The sequence below is a fragment of the Zea mays genome, chromosome 5, assembly GCF_902167145.1.
Source record: "Zea mays cultivar B73 chromosome 5, Zm-B73-REFERENCE-NAM-5.0, whole genome shotgun sequence".
NCBI classification, from domain to species: domain Eukaryota; kingdom Viridiplantae; phylum Streptophyta; class Magnoliopsida; order Poales; family Poaceae; genus Zea; species Zea mays.
Genome location: NC_050100.1, coordinates 7563791 through 7591516, shown reverse-complemented (window position 1 = coordinate 7591516; position 27726 = coordinate 7563791). Strand labels below are relative to the sequence as shown.

General features: G+C 46.0%; 4 protein-coding genes and 1 pseudogene across 6 annotated transcripts; 4 read left to right on the top strand and 1 right to left on the bottom strand.

The window, feature by feature from the left end:
- The first annotated feature begins 1575 nt into the window (after positions 1 to 1575).
- Positions 1576 to 3966, top strand: LOC100194167 (uncharacterized). The gene is made up of 4 exons (NM_001139217.2): positions 1576 to 2384; positions 2486 to 2587; positions 3335 to 3487; positions 3583 to 3966. The coding sequence occupies exons 1-4, from the start codon at positions 1674 to 1676 to the stop codon at positions 3757 to 3759; spliced, it is 1143 nt and encodes a 380-aa protein (NP_001132689.1). The 5' UTR covers positions 1576 to 1673; the 3' UTR covers positions 3760 to 3966.
- Positions 3967 to 5036: 1070 nt separating this feature from the next.
- LOC542677 (uncharacterized) lies at positions 5037 to 12313 on the top strand. 2 transcript variants are annotated; one of them, XM_023300056.2, is made up of 12 exons: positions 5037 to 5240; positions 6173 to 6416; positions 6874 to 6939; positions 7011 to 7136; positions 7216 to 7291; positions 8954 to 9020; positions 9100 to 9158; positions 9282 to 9347; positions 9652 to 9874; positions 10109 to 10319; positions 11274 to 11573; positions 11705 to 12313. In XM_023300056.2, coding segments are annotated over exons 1-12 (1647 nt in total). In that variant the 5' UTR covers positions 5037 to 5238; the 3' UTR covers positions 11912 to 12313. The 2 variants fall into 2 exon arrangements, with proteins under 2 accessions (XP_023155824.1, NP_001105664.1); NM_001112194.2 differs by lacking the exon at positions 5037 to 5240 and adding an exon at positions 5799 to 6086 and having other exon boundaries at positions 11705 to 12310.
- Positions 12314 to 13212: 899 nt separating this feature from the next.
- Positions 13213 to 14017, top strand: LOC103625880 (protein STRICTOSIDINE SYNTHASE-LIKE 3-like; annotated as a pseudogene).
- A 181-nt stretch (positions 14018 to 14198) lies between these two features.
- LOC103625881 (uncharacterized) lies at positions 14199 to 15413 on the bottom strand. Its single transcript, XM_008646278.4, has one exon. It carries the CDS (start codon positions 15081 to 15083, stop codon positions 14622 to 14624), a length of 462 nt encoding a protein of 153 aa, XP_008644500.1. The 5' UTR covers positions 15084 to 15413; the 3' UTR covers positions 14199 to 14621.
- Positions 15414 to 21158: 5745 nt separating this feature from the next.
- LOC100501522 (uncharacterized) lies at positions 21159 to 22931 on the top strand. Of its 2 annotated transcripts, none has more exons than XM_008645984.4 (3): positions 21159 to 21264; positions 21668 to 21754; positions 21961 to 22917. In XM_008645984.4, the coding sequence occupies exons 2-3, from the start codon at positions 21673 to 21675 to the stop codon at positions 22530 to 22532; spliced, it is 654 nt and encodes a 217-aa protein (XP_008644206.1). In that variant the 5' UTR covers positions 21159 to 21264; positions 21668 to 21672; the 3' UTR covers positions 22533 to 22917.
- The last annotated feature ends 4795 nt before the right edge of the window (positions 22932 to 27726 follow it).

Sequence of the window (27726 nt, the reverse complement as noted above, 5' to 3'; positions counted from 1 at the left end):
TGCAGCCCCAGATGCTGAAGCTTTCTTCGGCGCCATAGCGAAGGTTTATGATCGCCGAAGGTGTTCAAAAACTCTAAGAGTGGAAATGAGTTCACCGGAGGTGGGCGCCAATGTTGGGGACTTATTCTCAAATGCTATGAGTTAAGAACAAGGCAACACAGAAAATGTTAATCGGTAAGATCCTTCGTCCTTCGAAGCATTATTTCCCTTAGGATATAATGATTTTCGGACGAAGGTTATGAAGGACGTACCTTCATAACTACAGCATACGATGACGAAGAATAAATCATAAGGAATATGAAGGTTAACATAGACAATTATATATTATTGCCAACTTACTTTTTGCATTATTATTATTATGAAGAAACAGAAATGACATCGAATTACAAATGTACTTACAGCTTGGAAGGAGATGAAAGTACAGGTGCGACGTAAAAGCAAATGCCAAATCAGCGTGAAGAGTACGGGGATACTGTTCACCTATTTATAGGCACGGGACACAACCCATACAAAATTACATTCATGCTCTTTACATTTGGTAATAATTCTATAGTAATCCACCGAGGTCTGAATGACCTTTTCATCTTTAAGTCGGTTTCATTTTCTGCTACTACGCCGAAGCTTTTCCGCTCACATCTTCGGCGCTGTATCAACCTTCGTATTATTTTGGGCTTCTCCTACTGTGATACCGACTCGAGTCCGAAGATACCTGTTCACACATTATACTCCAGAAATACTGTTAAATCATGTTTTTGAGGACCTTCGTAAGCCGAAGGCCCCCAACAGTTAGGACTCCCCCTCTTCCCTAGTATCATCAAAAATAGTTTTTTTTAGCAAAGATACAGTTTGGTTTGTTGCCTCACTTGCCATATTTTGTCACGTCTAAGGTTAGCCAAGTTTGACCAAGTTAGACATGTGTTTGGTTTAGAGCCACAGCTGTGACAAGATTTTTCTTCTGCTACGTAGATCCCACTTGTCAATGACTTATAAAAGTGTGGCAAGGTTTACTTGAACATGACAAACTATTGTGCAGAATTTGAGCGTTTAACCTTAGATAATTTAGGTAAGTGTGGCATAAAATGCGTAGTAATTTTTAGCAACTTAGATATAGAACTAAACAGGCCTAAAAACTTTTAGGACGCGTATATCTAGTACAAAACCTCAAAGACCAGCCCACAGAAGTGCGTTCTCGGCGATTCGGCCTGTTCCCAAATCTAGCAGCAGCGGCTAAGAGCCCAAGACGCCACTCGGGCCGGAGGAAGACAGGGTAAAAGTACGAGGAATTCAAAGGACGAGAAGCTCGCGCGTTTGGCGCTGGGTCTGGTTTGAATTCCCCTTTGCCTCTCGGGGCGCCGACGGCCCTGCCCGGCGTGCAGCGGTGCAGGTCCAGCAGAAAGGGCGCCGCTGACACGAGTGGCAGGCTGTAGCCTTTGCGAAACAAAAGGCATCCGTCACTCCCGTGTCCGTACTCCGTAGGCAACACCTCACCGAGGCGGAAACGCGACGAGATCGCGGTCGCGCAGGCCGCGCTAGTACCACACTAGCACTGACACGTCGGCAGGCCACGGAAGGAGGCGGAACCATTCGAATTTCGAACGCCGCCGGTCGCTCCCTGTTCCCTAGCTCTCTCCTCCGCGGCTCCGCCTCCGGCCTCCACGGTTTCGCAGGCAGAGATGAAGAAGGCGTCCGCGGCGTCGCGCTACGCGGCCTACGACTCCCCGTCCCCTTCGCCGCGCCGCGCGGCGCCTTCCGCGGCCGCCGCGACCCCGGGAGCAGCGCACGGCAGCAGCCGCGCCCTGGTGGTCGCGGGGAGATCCGGCCGCGATCTACTGGGCGCCAAGCCGCAAGCCCACGGCAACCTAGGCTCCGTGCTACGGCGGCTCATCTCCATGGACAAGAAGCCGCCTTCCTCCAAGAACCAGCTCCCGGTTCCCCCTGCCGCCGCCGCCGCAGCAGCAGCAGCAGCGAAGAACAACGGTGGCGGGAAGCTGCCGGGGCTGTCGCGGAAGTTGTTCCAGAAAGCCTCGTCCACCGAGGCGGCGGCGCCCAGGAAGACGAAGGCCCTGATGGAAGTCAAGAACAGCGGCAACAACGCCAACACGCGGACGCTCGGCATGGTGCTGCGCAGCGAGCGGGAGCTCCTGGCGCAGACCAGGGCGCAGGAGGACGAGATCGCCGCGCTCCGCCTGCAGCTCGAGAACAAGGACCGGGAGGTGGAGCGGCTCAAGGACCTATGCCTGCGGCAGCGGGAGGAGATCAGGACGCTCAAAGACGCCGTCCTGTTCCCGGACGTGGAGCCGGAGCCAGAGCCCGACCGCCGCCTCCGACACGAGATTTCCACGCTCACCGACCAGATCCAGTGCCTCGCGCAGGAGGTCGCCCAGGTTCGTTCTTCCCCTGTCACGATCTCGCCGCGTGTTATTTGCTTTTGCGCCTCGGCTGTTGATCTCTGATGCTCCGCCGCCTGATGTTTCACTCTGTGCAGGTTAAGGCCGAGAAGCACTCGGCAAGGTCGTGCTTTGACGAGGATGGATACTTCTCTTCCCCTAGGACGCCTGGGTTTAACGAGGAGACCGCTTTCTCTCTGGTGTGTTCGATTACTCCACCATCTCACTCTCACAGCGACACGATTGGCATGTTGATATACCTGTTTCCAAAATTACATCTTGAGTTAAGACCTGGCTATCCATTACTAGCAAATAGCAATATGCCTTCTGTCTTTGAAATTGCACCTTGAGTTAAATCCCATGTTTTATCCTTATCTGCTAGCAAATAGCAATATGCCTTCTGTTTTGAGGATGATTACTCATGTAGGTTGAGCATAATAAGTTGGGGAATCAGTTCACTGCTTTATTTATAGTTTTTTAAACTTGCATTTTGCATTTCTTGGCAAGACAAGCTATTTGGGTTGTTGTTGTACAAAAAACATTCTTTCTCTTCTATCTAATTGCTTGTACCTGTTTTGTGTTAATTCGTTTTATGTATTACAAGGGGAGTACCGCGGAAGCAAACTGGAAAATGGTTGCTTCGCAAATTAGCTAGCACTGGCAACTGCATAATAAGAAACTATCATCGGCCTAGTTCTAATGATGATATGATAGATGTACTCCGCTTGTTTAGCCTTCTCTAGCTACTGTTCTTACTTACCTGCAAGGCATGTCGGCATGACATACTTTGTTTTTTTTATTCTTAATGTGATACAACATCATTTGCACAGTGCAACTTGGAACATTTTTCAGTATCTTGTTACCTTGTTAGTTCAAACTTATCATAGTGTTATTTGCTGTCTATTCTTCATTGATAATCTATTCTTGCTATTGGCTGTCTAAAACAGGAGTGCAGCATTGGGGAAGCTGAGACGCCGAACTACGGTAGCCCAGACGAAATGTTCAGCAAGGATCTTAATCCTTGCTTGACCCCGTGCATTGCCAAGAGCAGATCTGATGTATCCGCACAATTCCAGTCGTCTTCCTCCCAGTTCACAAAGGTTAATCCTTTCTCCTGTGATCCTGTCATTTGTTGGCCTCAAGCCCAAAGAGACTTGAAATAACGTTTTTGCCATGTGCATCCTGCGCCTGCCAGGAATCTAGCGGTTCTCGTCGCAGCAGCGGCAAGGAAAGAGCAGACCGCTCTTATGGTTCTTTTGGCAGGCCAATGTCAAAGAGCTCTGACCATCACAAGCCGGCCGCCTCAGGAAGCAGCAACAAGCGACGAGTATACAGATCCGATCAAGACAAAATCAATCAGAACCTGTTTTGAGTTCACCATCGTCATCAGCTTGCCAGTGAAGGTAGCCTCCAGCTTCTACTAGGTGAAATATTTATAAGCATGTGGACTTTTTATGGTCCGTCGATACCGGTGCTCGTGATCTGTCAGTGAATGAAACCTTTGGTTTGTGCTTTTTTTGTGTTATGCTCTAGCTTGCCCAGCTATTTGGAATGGAATGCCAGTTTGGCTCTGCTATGTCATCGATAGGTGAATGTGCGTGCAAATTCTTTTTCTTCTTATTCTCAAAATTGTTCACAAAGAAATTTGGATCACGGCCTGTCTTAGGCCCCATTTCAATCTTAGAGATAAACTTTAGCTTCCTGCTAAACTTTAGCTATATGAATTGAAGTGCTAAAGTTTAGCTTCGATTACCACCATTAGCTCTCCTGTTTAGATTACAAATGACTAAAAGTAGCTAAAAAAGCTGCTAAAGTTTATCTCGCGAGATTAGAACATGACCATAGCTGCATATGGACCATATGGCAATGTGATATGTAGCATATGCATGACGTGTCATTTGCCGATCGATGCAGGTAGCATGTGATTTGTGAAGTGTACGTTGGTTTTGGTTTGCGAAATTATGGAAACAGGTGTAATGGACCGCTTGTATTTTTTTGTCGTGTTGACGTTTCGTCTATGGATACTCAAATTTTGAAATTTCGTAGACTAGTAAAAAAAATAAAGAACTCTTTGGGCGTCGGTCTATGGGGATTCAGGCATTGAGGACACGTTTGTTATTTGGGAAATTTAGATCCATACCATTAAAAGATCATCACTTTAGATCCATATCATTACTATCTCACTTACATGTGGGTCCACATGAGTCAATAACATGTGAGGTCCATGTTATATATCTAAAGTTTGGATCTTTTAATGGTATAGATCCAATTGTTCCTTGTTATTATTTTGTTCGGCGCTGTATGGCATCGAGTCTTGTATGTTCTGAGCTCTTTGGACTTGTGCGGACGAGATTTGGCTTCTCATGTTCTCCGTTCTCTCACGAATCACGATGGCGGCTCCAACATCCGTCGGTGCGAGTGCGCGGTCGTCGGGTAACCGATTGAACGACAAGGTCCGTACCGACCGCGTTAGAACCTGTATGGTCCAACTGCCAATTGCATTCATGAAATTTGAATTTGAAAATTTTCAACCCCTCTAAAATGGAGAATCTGAACTCATTCATGCAACTCATACTTTGAATTTCTCTACTACCTGCTCATACTCATCACACCCTCGTTTTATTTGATTTGGGTAAAGCGTTGTTGAGATGTCATGATCCAATCTGGATTCAACATGGCCGAAGATGAGGTGATGGAGTTGTTGCATTGCATCAAGTAATAATGCAGCGAACGTTGGAGATTGCTTCTGAGTCTTCCATGTCAATGAGGTGACATCAACGATGCCAAAGATACATGGAGTTGTATCCGTCCGTGGCCAGTTGATACAATACTACACTTCAACAACCCGTGCATGTACGTCCGTTGCTTTTACTTTTGTTGTAAGTACTACATGTGAAAGAGCATATTTCTTTAAAACTTGGAGAGATTGTGCGAGCACTCCCTGTATTCCAGCATCTCCAAATGACTTTTCATTTTTTTTGCTCTCTATTTGACTATCTATTTACGTTTTCATAAACATTACACTTTATATCTGCATCTTAGTCTAACAGATTATCTATCTAGTTTTGCTAGTCAGGTGGCTAGCCAAATTTACCTAGTGAGAGAGCCAATTTAGAGAGCCAGATAGCTTGCGAGTCAGATAGCTAGTCTGTTAAAGATTTATTTTGATATTGAGTATCTAAAATTTGGCTTGACGAGTTATTTAGCTACTCTTTTGGAGATGCTGTTAAAACTTATGCACTTAATGCAATGTATCTCATGCAGTAGAAGTACACAGCTAGCTACCCTACACAAGACCGAAGCATCACTGACTCCATTGATGTGTGCATCTAATGAGAAAAAGGTTCCTGTCCTGCACCGCCTTGTCCTAGACCCGAGTGGACCCGAGTGGCTGAGTCCACCTCTGATGCTCTGACCTCCGCCTCCTCCTTTCTCTCGTCGTCGTCTCCACGACACCTCAACCCCAATCAGAACCCGGACCCAGATCTCTAAAAAATCCCCAATCCCAATCTGCCGTACGCCGTTGCGATCATACCTCCAAATCCGCCCCCAAGTCTGTTCGATGCGAATAGCACCTGCGATTTAGCGAACCGTGCGCTCGCTAGGTTTAGGGTTTCGAGGGTTTGCGTTAGGGTTTGGGCGCACGATGGGGCGGTCGCGAGGGGTGCTGAGTTCCGGCGACGACGACACCGGGCACAGGTCCGGGCATGTTCTCTCTGTCTGCTTTGCCATTTTGTTTTGCTACACGCGCGCTCGGAGTGTTGAGCTGACGGTGCTGGTTGCAGGTCGAAGCGGAGGAGAGTCTCGTCGGGCGGGGATGCGACGGACTCCATTTCAGCCTCCATCGGGGGAGCTGGAGAGGGAGGGGGCAAGAAGGCGCTCTATCACTGCAACTACTGCAACAAGGACATCTCCGGGAAGATACGGATCAAGTGCTCCAAGTGCCCTGACTTCGACCTTTGCGTGGAGTGTTTCTCTGTCGGCGCTGAAGTCACCCCGCACCGCAGCAACCATCCTTACAAAGTCATGGTTGGTGCACAGGATTGTCTGTTGTCTTTGCTTCACGTGACGTTTTGAGCAGCACTCCACAAAATTTCAGTAGTTCTGTTATTATTTGATCTCCTAGTGCAACAACTAAATTGTAATTCATAACCACTTAGGTTATGAGGGCACGCTAGCTGCATATTTAGTGATTAATTACTTAATGGAACATTTGGAGCTGGTGAACTGAGAGCTGTGACCAATTAAAACCAAAAGCTGATCGCTATTAGTCAAAACCAGAGAAAATGCAGCATCCAAGAATTAAATTCTTAATAATCTGCACAAACCCTTAGCCTTTTGTCCATGCTCTGCTAAAATGCACTGATGCTTATTATTTCTTAACCCATGTAAACTCAACCTTCCAACATTGCTTACCGAAATTATCTTGTTCTTTGATCATTGCTTATCCAAAGTGCATTAATGTTTGAGTCATATTTTGCAACAGGACAACTTGTCTTTCCCACTTATTTGCCCGGATTGGAATGCAGATGAAGAAATTCTCCTCCTTGAGGTAACATTGTGTTTATTTGGTATATTTACTTTCTGGGCATTGTGTTTAATTGTTGCCTTTCATGATCCAAGGGAATTGAAATGTATGGTCTGGGAAACTGGCTTGAAGTTGCAGAGCATGTTGGTACCAAGTCTAAGTTACAGTGTATTGATCATTACACATCAGCATACATGAACTCACCTTGTTATCCCCTCCCGGTAACTAATTTTTGTACCTGTTTATAAATGCAATAAATGAGTTGTCACTTCTTAAGTCAATACTGCTTCATGGTTGTAGGATATGTCTCATGTTAATGGCAAGAATAGGAAGGAACTTCTAGCTATGGCTAAAGTACAGGGTGAGAGTAAAAAAGGTAAGTCGTGATTTTTAGTTTTTTAGGTGATGGAAACAATTGTACACTTGTTAATCATTTGAAGACTTGGGAGATTTGCTTACTGTCCAGTTCTTGTTTTTTGTTCATGCATGCAGACCTATTTTAGTATGTGATAGTTGGTCATAGGTCATGTGACTCGGTTCATGTTTGGACACTCCTAGCTAATAGTTAGCTGCATTAGGTGGGTGGAGCCAACTAATAGCTTTTTATAAGCTGGGTGGTTGGATAGTTCAGTCTGCTATTAGCTGGGTTGTTCGGATCAGCTAGAGCTTTCCTTAGTTAGCTCTGTAAGGATGTAGCTATTTTGTGGAATTGTATGTAGATATTTGGTTTTTGGTGTCAATTTAATGTGTTTGGTCATTTACTGTCTGAAATCTTCACATCTTCAACTTTTGGATTTGTGTATGCCATTCTAGTGGCTTTGCAAAAGCACTTGACTTCTACTTTGGATATATTGTTTTGGAGCGATGGTACCAGAATGGAATTTGTGAAGATCTTATAACTAACTATCTTCTTTACACCTCATTTGGATGTAGATATTGGAGCACAAAATTGGGAATTGGTATCAACTTTCCTAAATTCTGTTGTTTGGTTGCATGTGGAATTGAGATTTGGAATCAGAGGCCCAATTCCCTGGAATTGAACTATAACTAGAAACCCCTTCTCCCAATACAAAGCCTCAACCCTCGGTATTGCGTGGAATTAGACCGCACAATTCCAAACTCAAACAATAGAATTGGAATTACATCTCATTTCAATACCATGCATGATTTGGTATTCAACTCAATTCAATTCCATCCTCTCCAATATCGACATCCGAACGGAGCATTAGTGTATTTGGTCTTATTCTTATATAGAATGTTTGTTAGTGAAGTATCTATGCAGCTAGTGGCAGCAGTTACTTTCTGTTAGAGTATATTAGGCATGTTAGAGTATATTAGGCAACTCCTGATATGGTTGGTTTAGGATTGGTTGTAATCCCGGGATAATCTTCCTTGTATCTAGAATAACCTTTCTTATCTCTAGGATAGCTTCCTTGCCCTCCAAGTCATGTACTCCTATATATTCTCCCTAGAGGCTCAATGCAATACATCCAACACATTATGCACAATCTCTCCTTCCTACACTTTCAAGCGCGTGTAATTTTTTTAAAGGAGAAACATCTTGTGTTGATCTCTTATCCATAAACAACCTTATTTTTTTGGATTTTGGGTTTAATGGGAATAATTATGTGCCAGATATAATTGTGCGCCTTACCTGTAGCCCGTTCAACTGTATTGGGTTTAAGGAGAAACATCTTGATTAAACTAGAAGGAACTAGGTTTCATTGTAAATAAAAAGAAATAGGCATCCAAATTATAGTTGGTTGAGGTCTACAACTCTACATCCACACTGCACAGAGATGAACACGAGGATTTGCGCAGACGAACAACCTTGTAGTCAGATAAAAAATTCAAATAGTATTGCTGCTATAATTTTTTATGTTAGTAGCTTGGTTATGAATCCAATTATGGGAATGCTAGGTGCTTTCTAGTTTGTACTGCTACCCTGTACTATTCAGTGAAGAAAAGAAGAATGATAAAATCTTACTATATTGGGTTGTTTTGGTATTTGACCTTTCTTCTTTATTCATGTATATAGGGACTTTGCTGTTACCTGGAGAACTCACTCCTAAGGTTGAATCTCAATTTTCTCCCTCCAGGGTCAAGTATGCCAATATTTATCTGAACATCTATGGATATGCCAAAATTCAAAGAGGTTTTTTACCAGCTACTTATTTTGCATAGGGTGGAAGATGCACTTGGAGAAGGTCCAGCAGGTCGATCACCTTCACACATGGCTGTTGGTATGTATTGGGAATGAAATAATTAGCTAGACCAACCCAATCCTGAAACAGTGCATCTTTAGTTTATGTCAAGAGATGCTGCCATGTATTCATATTGTGCTAATTCTCGTTGACATGCTGTAGGTGCAAATAAAAAAGCTTCAAATGTGGGACATATTAAGGATGGCGCTACTGTATCAAAAGTCGAAGGTACAATCATCGATGAAAGCAACACTGTTATTTTCTAATTTTTATATCATTATATGTTCACTCAGCAATCAGACTCTGGCAAATTCTTAGAATGCTCTCTTATTTTTTTAACTTCAGAGATATGCTTTCTCAAGAACGTCTTTTTCTGTAATTTGAGTTCTATTAAGAAATGAAATGGTGATAGTCTCACGTTACGACATGGTATGAAATGGTGCAATATGTATATCCCTTTTGTTTGCTTTAAAGTCACATTACTGCACAAATCAACTGATGGATCTTGACATATTTAATTTGCATGTGCCAGATGTTCATGTAGATAGAAGTGTTGGTGTGAAGAAGCCCAGATATTCTGCAGATGAAGGCCCTTCGTTGACTGAACTGAGTGGATACAATGCAAAGAGACATGAGTTTGACCCAGAATACGATAATGATGCCGAACAAGCTCTTGCTGAGATGGAATTTAAAGAAACTGATTCGGAAACTGATCGTGAACTGAAACTCCGTGTGCTGCGTATTTACCTCTCCAGGTTTGTTAGGAGTGAAGCATTTTTTTTGTTCATAGCAACTTTTAGTGGATTGATCCTACTATTGTCCTATGTTCATTTCATTTCTCTGCTATAGTTCACATTGAGGTGATTTTTCATGTTAAATATGAAATTTATGTTAACGGTGTTTTAGTTGCGAGTTAAAGTATATATTGATTTCATTTATTAGTATAATAAATAATGTTTAATAGTGCAAAGCTACTGTTTCCTTTGTAGGCTTGATGAAAGAAAAAGAAGAAAGGAGTTCATATTGGAAAGAAATTTGTTGTTCCCTAATCCCTTGGAGAAGGATCTTACGAGTGAAGACAGGGAACTTTACCATCGCTATAAAGTCTTCATGCGTTTTCTTTCTAAGGAGGAACATGAAGCCCTCGTTAGGAGTGTTATTGAGGAGCGAAAAATTCGGAGGAGAATTCAAGAACTCCAGGTGTTATGTTTGCTCATTCGCTCTCTTACAAAATCAACTATATTAATCTATTCTTCTTACTAGCAAACATATCCGTGTATTGCAATGGAACGTTGAGCTTGTTACATAAGTTACCTGGACTATTTGTGGCTCAGATATTATTCACCTATCATTTCATGCATTTTAATTTGTTTGAGAATCGAACTCCGTACTTCGCCTTTCATAACTTGTTGCATAGCTGCCCTAACTCTATGGTTGCGCGAGATTATAGATTTATTAATGATCATGTTATACATTTAATTTGTTTTGAGATTGGGCTTGATCTAACTTGTACGGGCACGTGAGAGAGTGACTGACTATGGAAATGCTCCGTAAACCAATTTGGAATTGGACTCTACATTGTGCTTGGATACGCTAGTCTAACTTGTATGGATCAGGAGACAATCTGGTCCGTCGGATCTCCATCGGACGATTGCTAGTGACAAAGGACGAAGAAATCTTCCGCTCTTTAATATTAATTAGGGAATGCCGGAATGGATTATGGAATGATTACATCTGGAGCATTCAGAATCTTAGAGCAACTCAAAGAGACTTAAGTGCATCTCCAGGAGTCTTTCCAAAATTTACTCTCTAAATCATCTTGTGAAGAGTCATTTGAGTAACCATCATTTTACTCAAATGATGATTTAGAGAGTAAATTTTAGAAAGACTCTTGGAGATGTTTTTAATTTCATCTGTCCATCTCTTCTATTCCCAGTTGCTCCACCTTGGTAACTCACCTAACCATTGGCACAACCAATTATCTGTTTTTTTTATCTTGTATTACCTATCCTTCATTTTAGTAAGTTATGTACTGAACTTATGTAGAAACGAACCAGGCTGTATGTCTCTTCTCCGTAAGGTCCTAGAAGTATCAATATATTCTGGTGGGAACATAGAAATGTCACTGTTTACATATATTGTGTTGAATTTCAGGAATGCCGTTCTGCTGGATGCCGCACACTGGCTGAAGCAAAGATACACATAGAGCAAAAGAGGAAAAAAGAATACGAGCTGAATGCGCAAAAAGCTAAGGATAGCAGTCAACTTAATGCAAATAATAAATCAGTACAAAAGATGAATCGACCTATGAAAATTGAGTCCGATGGGAATTTGGATCCAAAGAAAGGTGGTGCTGGCTTGGATTCTCCTAAGACAACAGGACCTACAAGTGTTAAGCAGTGGGATGACTGGGATATAGTTGGTCTTCCTGGGGCAGAGCTATTAAGTGCTAGCGTAAGTGCATTTCAAATCCAAGTACCCTGTCTGTTGACTCGTGCTCTCATTTTGGGCATATTAGTAATGTAACCTTCTTCATACCTTTTGTGCCTTTTACACTAAGGCATGGCAATCCTTTTCTATTTCAGGAAAAGCTTCTATGCTGTCAGAACAGATTGCTACCCAGCCATTACCTGAGAATGCAGGAGGTGCTGATGCAGGAGATATTCAAGGGTAGCGTCCTAAAGAAGGAAGACGCCCACGTCTTATTTAAGGTCGATCCTACCAAAGTAGATAGTGTTTATGATATGGTATCTAAAAAACTGGGCAACCATGAGGAGGCCCCAACCGTCTAGCTTACGCTTTTGAGCTTGCCTGCTGTGACATGCCGAAGGAAACAAATCTTGGTCTGGCCCTTCGCAGCGTGTCTGAATCAGGGCTGAAGGTGGTGGAACCATACTAAATCGAATCGGCCATAGTTAGCTGAAATTCATATCAGCTGTCAGTAGCACAGTAAGGCATTCCCGCCAAGCTGTAAAATTATTGCCCCGACGAGAATGTGTAGCATGAATTTGAATTTCTTTTCTGCTATTGCTGTGTACTGTTGCAGGGTAGTGCCTTATTGTAGTATATGTATAGGTGCCTGAGTTTTATGTATCATCGTGTATGTACCATTTGGGCGCTCTATTTATGCCATTGTACCAACCCCAAACATCGATTATTATAATTCATCTCGCAGCCAAATTCTTGTCTCTAAAGGAATGCTTGGCCTTCACCTTTGTTTTCTGTTTGTTGGTTTGGTTGAAGATAAAACCCTATCACCATACATCAACTTTCAAAACGATCATATATCTCTTCTTAAAAAACCGATTTAAAAATATACCAGGGGAGATAGATTGCTAGAAGGCCATTTTGAAAGCTGATTGCATGGTGGGAGGTTTGTTTTGAAAAATTATTATAATTGTTTACACGGTTTGCATAAAGCGGTTGGTTGTTTACAATTAAAAAGTTTCCTTATTTATATGCTATAAAAGATACTCACCTCTTACGTGTATCTTTTTATATAAAAAATAGTCATTACACTATGGTCTGTCAGATCTCTTCAGCGTAGCATGTTTCACATTAGGGAGTACATACTTTCCTACAGAACATTGAAGAAACTGAAGATGGACAATATAAAAACCTAAAATGGACCAATTCTTTCTTTGAGGGCTACAACCCTACTCTGATGTAACTTATTCTAGTGTCATATAAGGTTCTCCACTACTTAGAGGGTGTTTGGTTACACCCCGCTAAAATTTAGCCACTGTCCCATCGAATGTTTGAACCTCCGTTCCGGGTATTAAATCTAGTCGAATTATAAAACTAATTTGTCAGCCGAAGATTAAAAGACGAGACGAATCTAGTCCAGTTGGTTGGGTCTATATTCCATACTCCTATTTAAAAGTCAAACGCTTGATGTGACCCGGGCTAAACTTTAGCAGGAGCAACCAAACACCCCCTTAGTTGTATAGTGGTTTACTGACTACAATGACTTAGATATTACTCTGTTTTTCACTGTTATGTTGGGAAAACTTACTGTCTTCTCAATTTCCAAACAAGTTTGCTAGATCCAAGTCACCTTGGATCTTGCAAGACCTAGATAGCTTATCAGTAATCATTCGTTTTCAGGAATTTCATGCAGTTAGTTTTCTCTGGGGATCCCTCTGGGAGACTCTTGAAGTTTAACCCACAGACAAAGGAAACAACAGTACTGCATCGTAACCTCCAATTTCCCAATGGTGTGTCCATGAGCAAGGACGGTTCGTTCTTCGTTTTCTACGAAGGATCGCGTGGCAGGTGTGCATTCTCTGTCTTGCATCTGGTTTAAGCTTTCTTATTTCAGCTTTACAATATCAGGCACTCAGTATTTACTATTTGTGCTCTTCTGAGACAGGTTGAGCAGATACTGGTTGAAAGGTGAGAAGGCTGGCACTGTGGATCTTTTCGCTATCTTGCCTGGATTCCCAGACGAACGAGAAGGGCGAGTTCTGGGTGGCGATCCACTGCCGGAGAAGCCTGTATGCTCGGCTAATGAGCCGCCATGTCAAGCTAAGGAAGTTCTTGCTCAGCCTCCCGATCCCCGCCAAGTACCACTACCTGATGCAGATCGGTGGCAAGCTCCACGCGGTGATCATCAAGTACAGCCCAGAGGGTCAGGTGCTTGATATCTTGGAGGACACCAAGGGAGAGGTCAGGAGAAGGACGGGAAGCTCTGGATAGGGTCCGTCCTGATGCCGTTCATCGCTGTCTTTGATCTCACGATGAGTGGTTAGGGTGAGTGGTTAGGGTGTATTTGGTTGGATGTATATAGTGGGATGAGAGAGACTGACCATAGTTTTTATAGTGTTTGAATGAGAGTTACATAAGGACGATGTTAACACCGGAGTAGTTTTTGGTGGCGACGTGATCTAAAAAATCAAGACAACACTCGTCCTATCTCATTTTGACCTCAAACCAAATACATCCTCAGCCGCGTCAGGTTGATTGGAAACATTGTTGTTTTAAGATACGGAGTCCATGTACGCTTCTTTGAGAGGATCTGTGGTCCCAATAATTTGGTTCTAGAGCAACCTGGAGCTGTATAAAGCATCCAAGTACCAATGGATCATGAACAGTGATCTGTCTGTTCATTTGTTGTCGACCGATCTCCAAGCCAGTAATACTAATGGATCGTTTGAGCACAAGTTTGAAGTTTCAGCATTTGCAGCTCCCACAGGGACGAAATATGAAAAACCTAAGCACAATCACCGATCCCTTTGGCTTCACCTTCCTAAGCAGCAGCTGCCGGCGTGGCCCATGCAAGACAATGGCTGGCAGTAGAATAATCTAATCCACAAGACCACAAGGGCCAGTTTCGCTTCCGTAAAAAGTGTCGATCCAGCGCAAGTGCACGGTCGCTTGTACGATACCCAAGGCTGCTCCTGTTGCCATGCATGCTGCACTGACTGGCAGTCTGGCACAACATCACCAAGAACGGCGGGGCGGGAACTCCAAGAACAGGCCGAGTGATCGTTGGCAGTTTTGCTATTGGCAGCGCATGGACGAGGAGCTGGAGCTGGAGGAGACGCTGCGCCAGAAGCCGGCGCCGTAGAAGTGGGAGTCCATGATCTCGCGCTCCAGCTCAGCCGTCGCCGCCGACGACTCCGCCTCGCCGCGCGCCTTCTCTTCCTTCTCGGTGACTAGAGTCGCGCCGATCATCGCCTTGGCGCTGCTTCCCGACGGCGGCGCGGGCGCCGCCCCCGCGGAGGCCGGCCTCTTCCTGTTGGCTCCGGCTCCGGCTCCTGTAGGGCCGCGGTGGCGGCGCCTCCTCCTCACCCGCCGCATGACGCCCGTGGGGAGCCGGACGGTGACGAGCAGCAGGACGTCGAGCAGCGCCAGCGGGAAGCAGCAGCACACCGCCGCGCAGTTCGCCGCCGCCTGCCCCGCCCCCTCCCCGCACCCCGGCTGGGGCTCATGCTCGTCCTTGCAGTGCCGGTGCTCGCGCATGCGCCCTGCTCCCCTCCCGATCGCGAGACCGCTGCCGATGATTCTTTCTATCTTAGAGTCCCGTCCTTGGCGCGCCCCGGTCAGGTGCCGCCGGCTGCGTGCGTTAACACCGAGCCAAGAATCTTGAAAGGAAGATACCCTGCTCTGTGCTCCCCTCAGGCCTCAGATGGAGAGATGGGGTAGAGCAAAGCGAGGACGAGGATGAGGGGATAGAGGCGGCGATGGCGTGCGTGGCGTCGGCTTCCTTTTCCTGCTCGCGGGCGCGGCTGCGGCCGCTCCGCGTCAGGAAGGAGAGGAAGAAAAAAAAATCCTCAATTTTCTTCCACCCGTGACGTATTTATCGCTCCCGTTCTCCGGATGGCGACCGCCGCCGCGAGACTGCAAACTCACGAAAGATTTTGCGCAATTTTGTCGAAACACGGCGGGTTTGTGACGTCGGAACGCGGGACGCGACGGGGACACCGAGCCGAGGACGCCGTCGATTGCCTACCGCGGACGGAGTCGGCTGCGCGCTGGCTCCGGCTAAGGAGTCGGTAGTTACCTGATAATATTTCATTCTTTAGATAATTAGATCTAAATAGTTCTACATAAAAAGTTTAGCTAATCATTAGCTAAGACCCCGTTTGGATGGAGTGATTAAAGATTAGTCCTCCATTTTAGTCGCATTTAGTTCTAAATTAACAAACGGTAAGACTAAAATAAAAACTAAACTGTTTTAGTCTTTTAAAATGTGGCTAAAAGGGACTAAATCATATTAATTACACACTTACCCCTCATTTAATTCAATTATACTAATGAAAGAAGAATGTTAAAGGACATTTCAGTTTTCTCATGAGTCATTAGGGCATGTACAGTGGAGAGACACCAAAACGGTTCTCTAAGCACAGGAGACAACTAAGAGACTGTATTGTACAATGGAGTGTCTACAAACGTAGTCTATTAATAAATACAGAATTAAATGTATTTGTATAGCATCAGATCGATAGAACAGACGACAAATTCGTACAGTGGGAAGTGAGGCGTCTGTTGCTACTTGGTTTACGAGCCAGAGACGTCTCTTCGCGGAGAGACGGCTCTAATATTTTTTTGCAAATAACCCCCTTAAACACCTTAAGAGCCTCCACATTAAACACCACTGTACATGCCCTTAAGTATATTATTACTAATTTTAGTCTCTAGAATCAAACAGGTTATGGACTAAACTTTAGTCACTAGACTAAAGAAACCAAACATGGTCTAAATATTCAACTAACAACTATTTTACTGCTTGGACTAAAGTAACTAATAGCACCTAATGGATCCAAACATACCTTATGCACTCGTGGTTTTCTAGGATTTGGGTGTGGATGAACGATGCTGCGCCAGTTTGCTGGTTTGGATGGTAACATGCTAGTTAGGTTGTTAGATCATGTATATGTATGCATATGTTCGTGTAAAAAAACTGTTCCAAAGAGTGCAAATTTAAAATGTGGGATGAGATAGGAGACATTATAGGTAAGCTACTGAAAATAACCTTAGACATTGCTGTTTTTTCGCTTCTTCGGCTGCCGATTAAATCAGGAGCTGTTTGATCACAACTTGAGTGTTATAATTTAAGTTATATATAAATTATTATAATAAAAACTACACATTAAAATAACCAGTGTTTGTCTTATGAATTATGATGATTGATTATAATTGGTTAAAGTGATAATTTTCTATTTATTCTTTATATTTGGTAAGATGGATAACCAATAGAGTATAAGCTTGACTTTCAGCATCTATAACCCCTTATAATCAGATGTTTTGATTTAATAATCCATCATATAAACAATTACCTTCGGATCTAAAATTTAATTATATTTGTAATCTAAATATTAGGCTAAGATCATCAGATTTTCTATCCCTATTTTAAACTCCACGGTAACGAAAGAAAGGTTAAAAAGCAAATAAGCAACGGGACAAGACTGAAGAAGCTTCCAGAGGATCCATACCACACAAACAGAAAAACCAGTCGAATAAAAACAAGAAACAAACCACCACGACGAAGGCGGCATAACCTTCACGTTGTTTACAGCATAACACTTAGCGTTGTCACTATTATTCACCCAGCAGGTAAAGGTCAAGATCAGGTCGAAACTTTCTACAAGAAACTGGAGTGCGGCGTTTTCGCACTACTAGCGTCAGAGAGATACACCCTGGCTCAGATTAAGTTATGATACAAGTCCACCCACTGGTTGCTATCGGTCTAGAGAGTTACAGAAGCAGGCCAAATGGTCAATCCTAGGTCGAATTAGTTTCTGTCCTCCATCTTAAGTGTACACCATAGGAGAAATCGGATCCGAAATAGTAGCCTACAGGACTTGTTGACGACTTGGCAAGAGTGCAAGACCACTAGAAGATATATAGGTGGCCCACAGGAAAGGAATCAGAACATTTGGCTTCAGATATAGTTTCCATCTGAGGAAGCAATGTAGCACCATCCCATCTCTGATGCCATGCTACGACGGATCTGAACAGGTGAAGCCAAGGCAGACTAGACTAGCTTGAAGGAACCTGAAACTAGCTGCGCAGGTTCACAGATTAGCTTGGTTGTTGAGAAGCAAAAGCTGTTTAGCCTCATTGACGGGCGAATTCAAGGTCTGTTGCCACCTTTTCAACAATGAGTAGCATGGGTTCATCCAGACTGCAAGCAGTTAAGCATCTCCCGTCTTGCGGAAGCTCACCCAGCTCCCGCATCGTTTGGTTTAAGCTTCGACTGAAGTTCATCCGAGTCCCTGGCTTGGTACTGCAAGGACTCATTACGCACCTTGATCTCTTCCTCCTTCAAATTGACTTGGAAAACACAGTCCTGGTACTCAACCAGCGAGGCCTCCATGTCCTTTGCCCTACCCTCCCAAATCTCTGCGAAGGTATTGTCACGGACGAACCTCTCAATGTCAATCTCCAGCATCGATGACGAAAGCAGCGGCCCAGTCTCTGACACGGGCCCGGGCCCACGAGTCATACTCCTTGGATGACGGTTCCTGGGTGTAGAGAAGTCGAACCACCGCTCACGCCAGTACTGCGCCCCCTCAGGGCCGTCGTAGAAGACAGAGAAGGTGAATTTTTAAATCAAGGCAGCGGCAACAAGGCGCCTCGCGCGCGGTCCGACGAAACTGCCATGTGTGGGGGCCACGCATCAGTCAGCCGCGAGGACAGACGCGACAGATAATGTGACCGATGGCAGACTGACAGTGCGTGAGCGCCGAGTTAATGCGGCGCGCGCTGAGGTGGCGCCCCAGTCACCGGTCGTGCCATGCTGACGCAAGGTACAAGTTTTGGCCCCACCTGCAAGCTCGCATCCTCCCCTGAGGTGGGCCCGGGGGCCACTGTCGATACCCTAAAACAGGGGTACCCCTTGCTACAGTATGAAGACGCTATACCCGCGGAGGCTACCTCTAGTCACGTGGTTAACAACGCTCGACCCCACCTCGTGGGCGGGTCCGGAGCCGCCACGTGGCCAGGGAAGACGATATACTCCAAAATATCAACAGTGGGTCCGGACCCCATGGGAAAGTGCCTAACCCCTGTACATGTAGACCGGACCTTCGGGTAGGGTCCGGGACCCCCACGGGCGCGACCCAGACCCCCGGGACGGGTCCCGGACCCCTCTATGGGGATCCGGGCTGCCCACAACCGGGTCCCGAGACTCTGGGACAGAGAATACCCAGGCCTTGCTCAGGCAGGGGTCTGGTGCCGACACGTGTCCGGGCCCAGCCTGGTGCGGACCTGTCCGCATAACGCTACTGCTCCCCGCCCAGGCGGAGACCCGATGCTGACACGTGGCCTACAGCGCGTGACGTAAGCCAGCGGGCGGAGCCTGACGTAAGGCCTCCGGGTTGCGCGGTCCCTGCATTTATTGCGGATAAGGCGTGCTGCCTGACAAGCGATGTGCCGCCTCGGCATTTAATGAGGCCTGCCCACTCTGCTCACAAACGGCGACCTGTCTATTCAACTAGCAAGCAGTGTGCCGCCTCAGCATTTAATGAGACTTGTCCATTCCGCTAGCATGCGGCATGCCTGTCTATTCCGTTGGCAGGCAGTATGCCTGTGCTACTGCATGCGCTGCACTCATCATGACTCGTGCGTTACCAAGGACGCTGCCGCAAGATATCAATATTGGTTGCACTACGGATATTATGGCGCTCAGAGATCACCTTGGCGTTGCAGGCAGTAGTTTCTTCCTTCCATTTGTCCCTGACCCACATGTCGGGGCTCAGTATCCTTATATGTGCCCCCTTGAACTATAAAAGGGAGGGCACACTACGTTACAAGGGGGATATGCTCATTCAGGCTCACACTCACTCACTTAGACTCTCAGACTCACAAGTTCATACAAGCTCTCAAGCTCAATACAGCACATAGTGGAGTAGGGTATTACGCTCCGGCGGCTCGAACCACTCTAAACCCTTGCGTGTTCTTGTGTTCATCGTCCATCTAGCAACAGGCAAAATGCTTAGGCCCCCCTCCTCATCTTAGGATTTAGGGCAGGTGCATTCCGTCACCCGGCCAGAGAATTTCCTCTCCGACAGCAGTGGTCATTTGTGTTTTTTTTTTAAATTTAATTTTAGCTAGGCATGTGATGTACATGGGAATGAGAATGAGCTTTACGGTGAGGGGATGAGAAATGCAGAACTAGGAATGAAAATGACAGAATAGGAAATGATGACAGAACATGAGAATGGACTGTGCGGGGAGAGGAGAATGAAAAAGACAGATAAAGGAATGAAAATGACAGAAGACGGAATGACAGTCTACTTTTGTTATCTTAATAAGTAGTAGACATTACTTTCTTTTTTGCAAAGGGTCCTATTAAAAGCTGCGTATGCTTCTTCTCTGGACTTGTAACCAATCACGCAAGTCCTCGAAAAGCCGACCAAGCTTCCTTCCAATTGAAATAGACCTAAGTTTGTTGTGAACATTTCCCGTGCAATCAGAATCAATCATTATCCTGTACACTTTAGCAAAGAGTTGAGTAGTTCATTCTCATGTACAGTCTCTTTGCCTTGAGAGATTGCTAAAGGCACTCATCAAATATAATCGTTGCAACACATGGATGTTGTAGTAATTAGACTATATTTAATACCTCACACGAGTATTTAAATATTTGATATGACACAGAGCCATCCAACGGTCAGACACTTTGAGGTGGGCCGTAGGGTTTTAGAGGATGTTGTTGAAGATAAAAAAAAATATAAAGAACTGATAAATCTTTTAGACGATACTGTAAATGATAAAAAAATATTTTTTTAAGACGATATTCAAGTGGACACAGCCTTGTAGCGTAACCACCGAGGAAAAGGACGGTGACCACTTGGCCCGGGAAACCCCAAGCCTTTGCTGTTATGTTGATCTCACGCGCCGCCTTTGTCGCTGGCCCGTTCTTCCTTTCGACCGAAGGCACGCAGCTGCACAGGGTCATGAGCTATATTTCACACACACACACACACAGCCCTCAGCAGCAGGCAGGAGCAGTTTCTTTGATGGGGCTGGCCGAGGTTCTGTTGTACTGTATATTTGTATCTAGATGCCACCAGACCAGAGCATACAACAGTTGGTGGTGGAACGGTTGCCGATATGCGGCGTGCGTGTGACGGGTTTCTGTTCTCGTCTCATTGAACGTCGCTGTGGTCCCGAACGGGATCACGAGTTTCCCATTCCATCGCAACGTGCCGCCACTCGCAAAGACGCAAACGACTAAAAAAAACAGGTCATGTTAACGCAGCGCGGGAGAGCGCGGCCGTGTGTGACCTACTACAGACCTGTAGGCATGGCACGGCGGGCGCCACGGTCCAAGCGTCGTGCGCGGGGTGGACCAGCCCTGCAACTGCGAACCGCGGCTGCACCATCAGCGTCACGAAACGAACCGTGTGTATCTGTTGTTCATTCTCTAGTTGCTCTTCGTTCTTCCCCAGCGTTTGTCATCGCCACGGCTTCTCCAGAGTCTGTTGACTGTGCCGGACCGACGAGATAAGTCATCAGATGACGTGAGAAGCAGTCAGGCGTTGGTGCTTGCTTATATAGCTGCGCTGCCTGCGCATTCACGCCACAGCGTCCTCCCCTCCCCGTCCTCCCTCTTCTTCACACCACTCACAGCTCACAGGTCCTCCCCCTCCTCCTCCCGGGCTGCCATTGCTGCCGCCCGGCCAGCTGATTCAAGGTGTTCCGCTCACTCCCTGTCTTTCTCGCTCTTTACTCTTTGACAGAGATGAGGGTTCTAGGGATTTTATTGCTTAAAGATTACGTGCTGACGATTTGATCTTCGGCCAAACCTCTTATCCCCCTGTTGATGAGTTCGTTTAATTGTTCTGGGTGGAGTGTGTGTGTTCTACGCTTCAAACCGCCCCACTCTGCTTCTTCTCTGCTCTCCTTGATTCTTTTCTTGTTGCGTGCTGGTAGACATAAAACCAGTTGCAATCACACAGGTGGCTGTCCTCGTCTGTGTGGGTGCGTGCGTGAATTTGTTGGGATATGCATCTGTCTGTCTGTCTGCGTCTCTTTCTGTGTAGCGCTAGTAGCAACACGAGAGCAAAGAATTTGGTCGTGACCAGGGAGCTGTGCAGTGCAGATGCCGACCATCATCGTCTCGGTGGACCTGGAATGCAGCCGCTGCCGTGCCAAGATCGAGAAGGTGCTCAACAGGATCCAAGGTGTGTTTGCGCTTGCAGCTCCGCTCTGTTCGTACTGCCTTGCCTTCCTCCACCTGTGGACTGGTGGTGTCGCGCTGGTTCCGTTGATGGCAACTGATACTGACTGAGCGGTGGGTGTTTCTTTCTTTCTTTCTTTCTTGGGACGATATGGATGCCGCCGCGGTTCCGTCGTTGCTGTGCGCACCGTGGGTCCGCGCCGCGGCCAGAGAAGGGTGAGTTCTGCATCGACGACATCGACTTGGACGAGAAGAGCAACAAGGTGAAGGTGACGGGGCCCTTCGACCCGGACAAGCTCGCCGACAAGCTGTGCTGCAAGGCGTGCAAGATCATCAAGCAGATCGAGATCGTGGAGCCGCCGCCGCCGCCGCCGGAGAAGCCCAAGAAGGAGGAACCCGCCCCGCCGCCGCCGAAGAAGAAGGAGGAGCCGGCCCCGCCGCCGCCGGCGAAGGTCGAGCCGCCACCGAAGGAGAAGCCCCCGCCACCAGCACCGAAGGAGGAGCCAAAGCCCGCCCCGGCGCCGGCGCCGCCGCCCAAGGTGGTGGAGGTCCCCTACCCGTGGCCGTACCCGTGCCCGTACCCGTACCCGGCGTGGCCGTCCGACTGCTGCTGCCACCACGGGCACGGCGGCTGCCACTGCTGCTCCTGCGGCAAGGCCCCCGAGGCCCCGGCGCCGCCCCCGATGCCGCAGTACGTGCCCCAGCCGTACCCCTGCGGCGGCGGCGGCGGCTACCGGATCGTCTGCGATGAGGACCCCTCCTACGCCTGCGCCATCATGTGATTCATTGTCCCGTTACGCGCCCACAACCCACCACACCAGTGTCAGTCATCTCGTCATGCCGTGCCGTGCCGTGCCTCCCGTATAATCGCCGTACAGATTCATCATACACACACACACACTCATATTATATATATATACACAGCATCATGTATACCGTACGTACGTCCGTACCTGTACCGTCTCCTTAGCTTGCGTGTTATGTTGTGCTTCAATTAAGTACGGAGTATCATATAGTAGTACATATATGTTAGGCAAAGTGAGAGAATAAAATAAGCGATGATGATGTTGGTTTTCCGTGTATAAAGAAGAAGAAAAAAAAAAAGACAAGGCGAGAGTGAGAGAGTTGGCGTGTTGGTGGCAGCAGAAATGTCAATTTTGCGCAGCAGCCTCCCTTTCTTTATGTTGCGCCAAGAGGTGGTGAAAAAACGGGGGGGGGGTCCTTTTTATCGACGCTTTCGACGACCTCCACTTTCGTTATCTCGCTTCCATTTCCATCTGTGGGGACGAGCGATGTGACGTGGCCATTTCTGTTTAGATCATGTAAAGATAGGAGGAAGACGATGTTGAAGGGGTGCATGACTGGGCGGGCGTTGCTAGGCTAGGCTAAGGGCCTGTTTGTTTACCCCCATGGATTATATAATCTGGATTATTTTTGGAGGATTATATAATCTGGATTATATAATCTGGATTATATAATCTCGGTAGTCCTGTTTGTTTACCCAGATTATTTGAGTTGTTAATATGATTCTTTTGTATGAGAAAGACAAGAATGCCCTCTATATTTGTACTAGGTTGAAACTCATATATGAAAAAAAAAATCAATTGACATTGACAAATATTGCATTAGCAATATTATCACGGAAGGCATTCATGTCACCTTCTTCATCCCCAAATTGACTAGTACTAGGCGCAAAAACGATTCGGTGGATTATAATGGTAATGGTGGGTAATTTCTAGGAAACTTGAAAGGGTAGTGGGGAAGTGGGAAAAAATAATCTGAAATAAGCACCTCCTCACTTGCTTATGGATTATCATAATCCAAGGGGTTAGATTATATAATCTAGCCAAATAAGCTGGACTGTTTGTTTGCCTCTTAGGATTATTTAATCCAGATTATATAATCTGGGGGTAAACAAACAGGCCCTAACCCGGGGGAACGTGAGAAGGACACGCGTGTGCCGTGCGTAACGGCTGCACTAGCGAAGACTGTGAAGGCGAGGCGAGGCGAGGCGAGGCGTCAGATGGTGCGAACAAACACAGCGAGAGCGAGATAGATGTGGGCCGGCGCGTGACCGACACGGCGGCAGCAGGAGTGCAGTGCGGAGGAGGGGCCGATGCGGATCCGCGCGTCCGCGGCGTCGTGCTTTGTTCGCCTCCGTCCACGTCTGATTTGGACGGGCCACCTGCAGTTGCTGGCCGCACCGGTGGGCGCTCGCTCGCTTTGTTCCCCGCTCTGCCGTTTGGACTTGCCTCTGGACCGCGCCGTACTATTATGCTCTTGTCCACGCTTCGTTTGTAGGGTAGGGACCCCATTTTTTTTTGAAACGAGATTTTACTCTGCTTTTAAGAAAGCATATAACAATGTTCAAACACATACTGGGATACCAGTTTACAATCATCAGACAACCAAACCACCAGCCTAAATGAACCTATAGACTAGCAAAGCCAGGATGCAAACAGTGAACCAATCAGCTAGAAGAAATACAGACAGCACACAGGAGCCATGAACTTCTCCAAAAAGAAAAAACCTCCAGAATTTTTCCTCCAGCAGAGATGAACCACCAGCTAAGTGGAGAACACTCTGAAACACTCCAGAAAGAGTTGAGGAACCTCTAACATAGTTTTTCTAATACTTCAAATCACTACTATGTCGCTTCCCCCTCCATCAATACTCTTGAAGCTGAAGATCCAAGACTGCACCTCCTCTACCTTCTTTTCTAGCATGGTAGGGACCCCATTTTGACGGAGCTGGATCTGACGTATCTACATTGTTTGCCTGACTTTTCGTTAAATAATTTTCTTTTGATAGCTGATTGAGTTGCCCTAAACCAGTCCACGTGTGAATCTGAACTCTCCCAGGCGCGCAGCGTGTTGACGTCCTGCCAAGCACAGGCAACTCTTTGGATTACAAAACGCGATGCTAGCTAGTACAGTATTTCATATCATCATGAGATATTGAGATCTATACAGTTCAGCGATACCGTAAAACCAAGCGACGGCACGAAACCAAAACCAGACAGCTTGCCGTATTGTATATACTCGTCATGACTGTCCTGCAACAGAGGCCTCCTCTTCAACCAGTGGTGCTTACGTGTGGAGCACTGCTTGGGATCATCATATCCTTCGTCCTCTACCTTCCGTGGCAGCCCTCTGATCCTGACCTGACCTACGCGATCATGCACAATTCCAGAGTTTTGTTGTTTGTTATTCTCCCTGGACCCTGCCTGCTTCCCGTTGAACTTTTCCCACCTACTAGTAGTAACCCGGAGAAGTGGAAGAAAGCAAGCAGCATGTGTGTGTACTGTACGTACGCTGTAGGGATTCAGATGGTCCCTGCTCCCTGCCTGCCCATGCCACCAGCCCACCACCCACCCACACCCAGTACGAGCTCTGAGCCCATTGGCTCAGGGCCGCCATCGCTTTCTCTTCTCTGGCTTTGCTTGCCCGCATGCATATCCCGTGGGCTGTGGCCCAGTACTAGAAAGTGGGCCAAGGGCAAAGCCGGACGGTCCTGCTGCCGATTTGGACGGCTCCTCCCAGCTCAACTCAACTCCTATGCCGTTTTGCCTGACAGGGTTGCTGGTCGTTTAACTTTTGCTCGTCCGTGGCTTTTGCTGCACTTGCGCTTCCTCCCAGACTGTCAGGCAAGATCGGATTGCGCTCTCACCTAACCCTAATCGCCTGGTTTCACAATATCCACCGGTGCGAATTTCCTTTCTCCCATTCACTCTTTTTCTTCTTTCTTTTCTTTTCCTGGTGAATCTTCCTTTTTTTCCTCCTTTTGCATTACCCGCCGAGGGTGTCATGTGTCCCAGAGCAACCACGGCTCCGGGCCAAAGACAAGAAGATTCTACGACAAAGGAGAGCCCAAAGGCCTCTCGAATCTGAAATCAAAGCACTCGATGGGTGCCGTGTCCGGGGGGGCTTTTGAAATGAGTAGCTCCCACATTCAAAGGCGAGACGTCATGTCGTCGTACCATAAGCATTCGATCCAATCACGCGCCCGACCACTGTGGGCGAGGAGAATCAACGAGCAAGCTAGCTGGAGTACGGTGGAACGAAGCCACGCCACATTTAGTTTGTTGTTGTTTGAATTAGTTTAATATGTGATAGAGTGATTTTAAAAACGAAAATTTATGTTTAAATCTTCGGACGAGCCGCTTTTAACCGGCTTCGGACCAAACTCTAACCGTCGGCTGGGATAAGCTCGAGCTTCTGCTGGCCAATGGCCTGTCAGCCGTGGTTTGCAGAAGAGAGGCACACACACGTCCGACGCGAAAAAGTCGCAGGAACTTGCTCGCCTCCGTCGATCACACACAGCTACTCAGAGCTTGGTGGGTAGGTATAGGATTTACAATTTGCTTAATAATGGTGTCTTTCATTTCACGCGGCGGAAGGTTATCGAACAATGTGTTCGTTGGCACTTGAAATCTTGCCACTCGATCTGTCGGCAAGGAACGGGGTGGCAACAGTCGTTCCTCAATAATAATATTCTATATCCTTTTTTGATCGTACGATAGTTACACGATTCCATCCTAAATCCGAGTAAAGGATATTTGTTTGAGATTATAATTCGTCTAGATTATATAATTTAATAAATTTTAAGCTAAGTGTTGGTTTAAAATTTATTGCATTATATAATCTAGATGGATTGTAATTCCAAACAAATACCCCCTAATTATATTAGGCTACGATGAAGATAGCCAGACATGCAGTGGCGGAGCGCAACCAAGAAATAAGGTATGGCAGGAGGGCAGGGGGCTGAATTGTTGTCTGTTGGAGAGGGGGAAGCGGGGAGGGCTGCCGCACCGGTGCACGGACGCGACGCGTGAGCGCGAGGACGTTGAGGAGGGCTGCAACCCAAGACTGGTCGCCGACCGCACGGGAGCTAGAGATTGGAGAGGGCGGAGCGCTGCGCTAAACGGACGAGCCGTGAGCGAAGAAGCAGGCTGCGAGCAGAATTGGAGAGGGGAGCTAGAACGGCGACTGCTGAGACGAAGAAGCGGGCTGTGACAACGTGTCGCGCGAGCAACTTGGCAAGATTACAAAACAGTGTTGAATAATACAAGTGGATTGAGGGCCTGAGGCAAGGTATGGCGCGGCCATACCGAGCGCTCCGCCGCTGCAGACATGCATTCGGTCTATTAGGTTAATTAATTCGATTCGTTTTATTCAGGTTCTAAAAAATGAGAACCGAAATTTTTAAAATAATTTTAGTAATCGAACTTGAAAAGACTCACAATTTTGGTTGATCGAATAGATCCGAATAGTAGAGAGACTAGTATCTTTTGTTAAAATATACACAATAGATAATTAATTGAAGTATTATTATTACAACAAGTGATTATAAAAAAAATAGTATATATATATGTGATATCATAATTTTTAGCTAATAAGTTTATAAATCATATAATAATATCATCACATATTAAGAGTATTTTATATTTCGGGTTATTCGGTCTATTCGGGTTTGGAAGGTTAGGAACCGAACCTGAATACATACCTTAAAATATAACACATACAGGAACCGAACCCGAAAAAACCAAATAGACCAACAATTCAGTATATTCGGGTTCGGGTTCAAGTTACATTTTTAAAATACCCACACCTAATTAGAGTTTAGGATCTAGGGTCTAAGCATGGACACTCGACTAAATCTGATCTGATTTGTCCAAAAAAAACTGATTTGACTAATACAACGGATGGATACGAGATACACAAATCCATGGCTATGTATGAATCATATTTTTTAACTCAAAACACGACATAATCCAAAAAACCTAACTCATAGATAAAAAATCCAATTAAACTCAAAACACCTGAACTGACTCGTGCAATATGTACACGGTACAACACGTTCGGACCTCGACACTATTTATGGATCAGGCGTGAGCCATACAAAACGACCCCACATCTAGCGATTGTTTGGTTCACATTCAATCCATGTAGATTAATTAGAATTAGGTAAGTTTAA

Bases quoted from the DNA above. Each gene is read 5' to 3' on its own strand.
- LOC100194167 (NM_001139217.2), top strand. From the start codon at position 1,674: ATGAAGAAGGCGTCCGCGGCGTCGCGCTACGCGGCCTACGACTCCCCG. The intron at 2,385-2,485 runs GTTCGTTCTTCC...CACTCTGTGCAG, and splicing joins TCGCGCAGGAGGTCGCCCAG to GTTAAGGCCGAGAAGCACTC. The intron at 3,488-3,582 runs GTTAATCCTTTC...TGCGCCTGCCAG, and splicing joins CTTCCTCCCAGTTCACAAAG to GAATCTAGCGGTTCTCGTCG.
- LOC542677 (NM_001112194.2), top strand. From the start codon at position 6,034: ATGGGGCGGTCGCGAGGGGTGCTGAGTTCCGGCGACGACGACACCGGG. The intron at 7,137-7,215 runs GTAACTAATTTT...TCATGGTTGTAG, and splicing joins CACCTTGTTATCCCCTCCCG to GATATGTCTCATGTTAATGG. The intron at 9,875-10,108 runs GTTTGTTAGGAG...TTTCCTTTGTAG, and splicing joins CTGCGTATTTACCTCTCCAG to GCTTGATGAAAGAAAAAGAA.
- LOC103625881 (XM_008646278.4), bottom strand. From the start codon at position 15,083: ATGCGCGAGCACCGGCACTGCAAGGACGAGCATGAGCCCCAGCCGGGG.
- LOC100501522 (XM_008645984.4), top strand. From the start codon at position 21,673: ATGCCGACCATCATCGTCTCGGTGGACCTGGAATGCAGCCGCTGCCGT. The intron at 21,755-21,960 runs GTGTGTTTGCGC...CGCCGCGGCCAG, and splicing joins GGTGCTCAACAGGATCCAAG to AGAAGGGTGAGTTCTGCATC.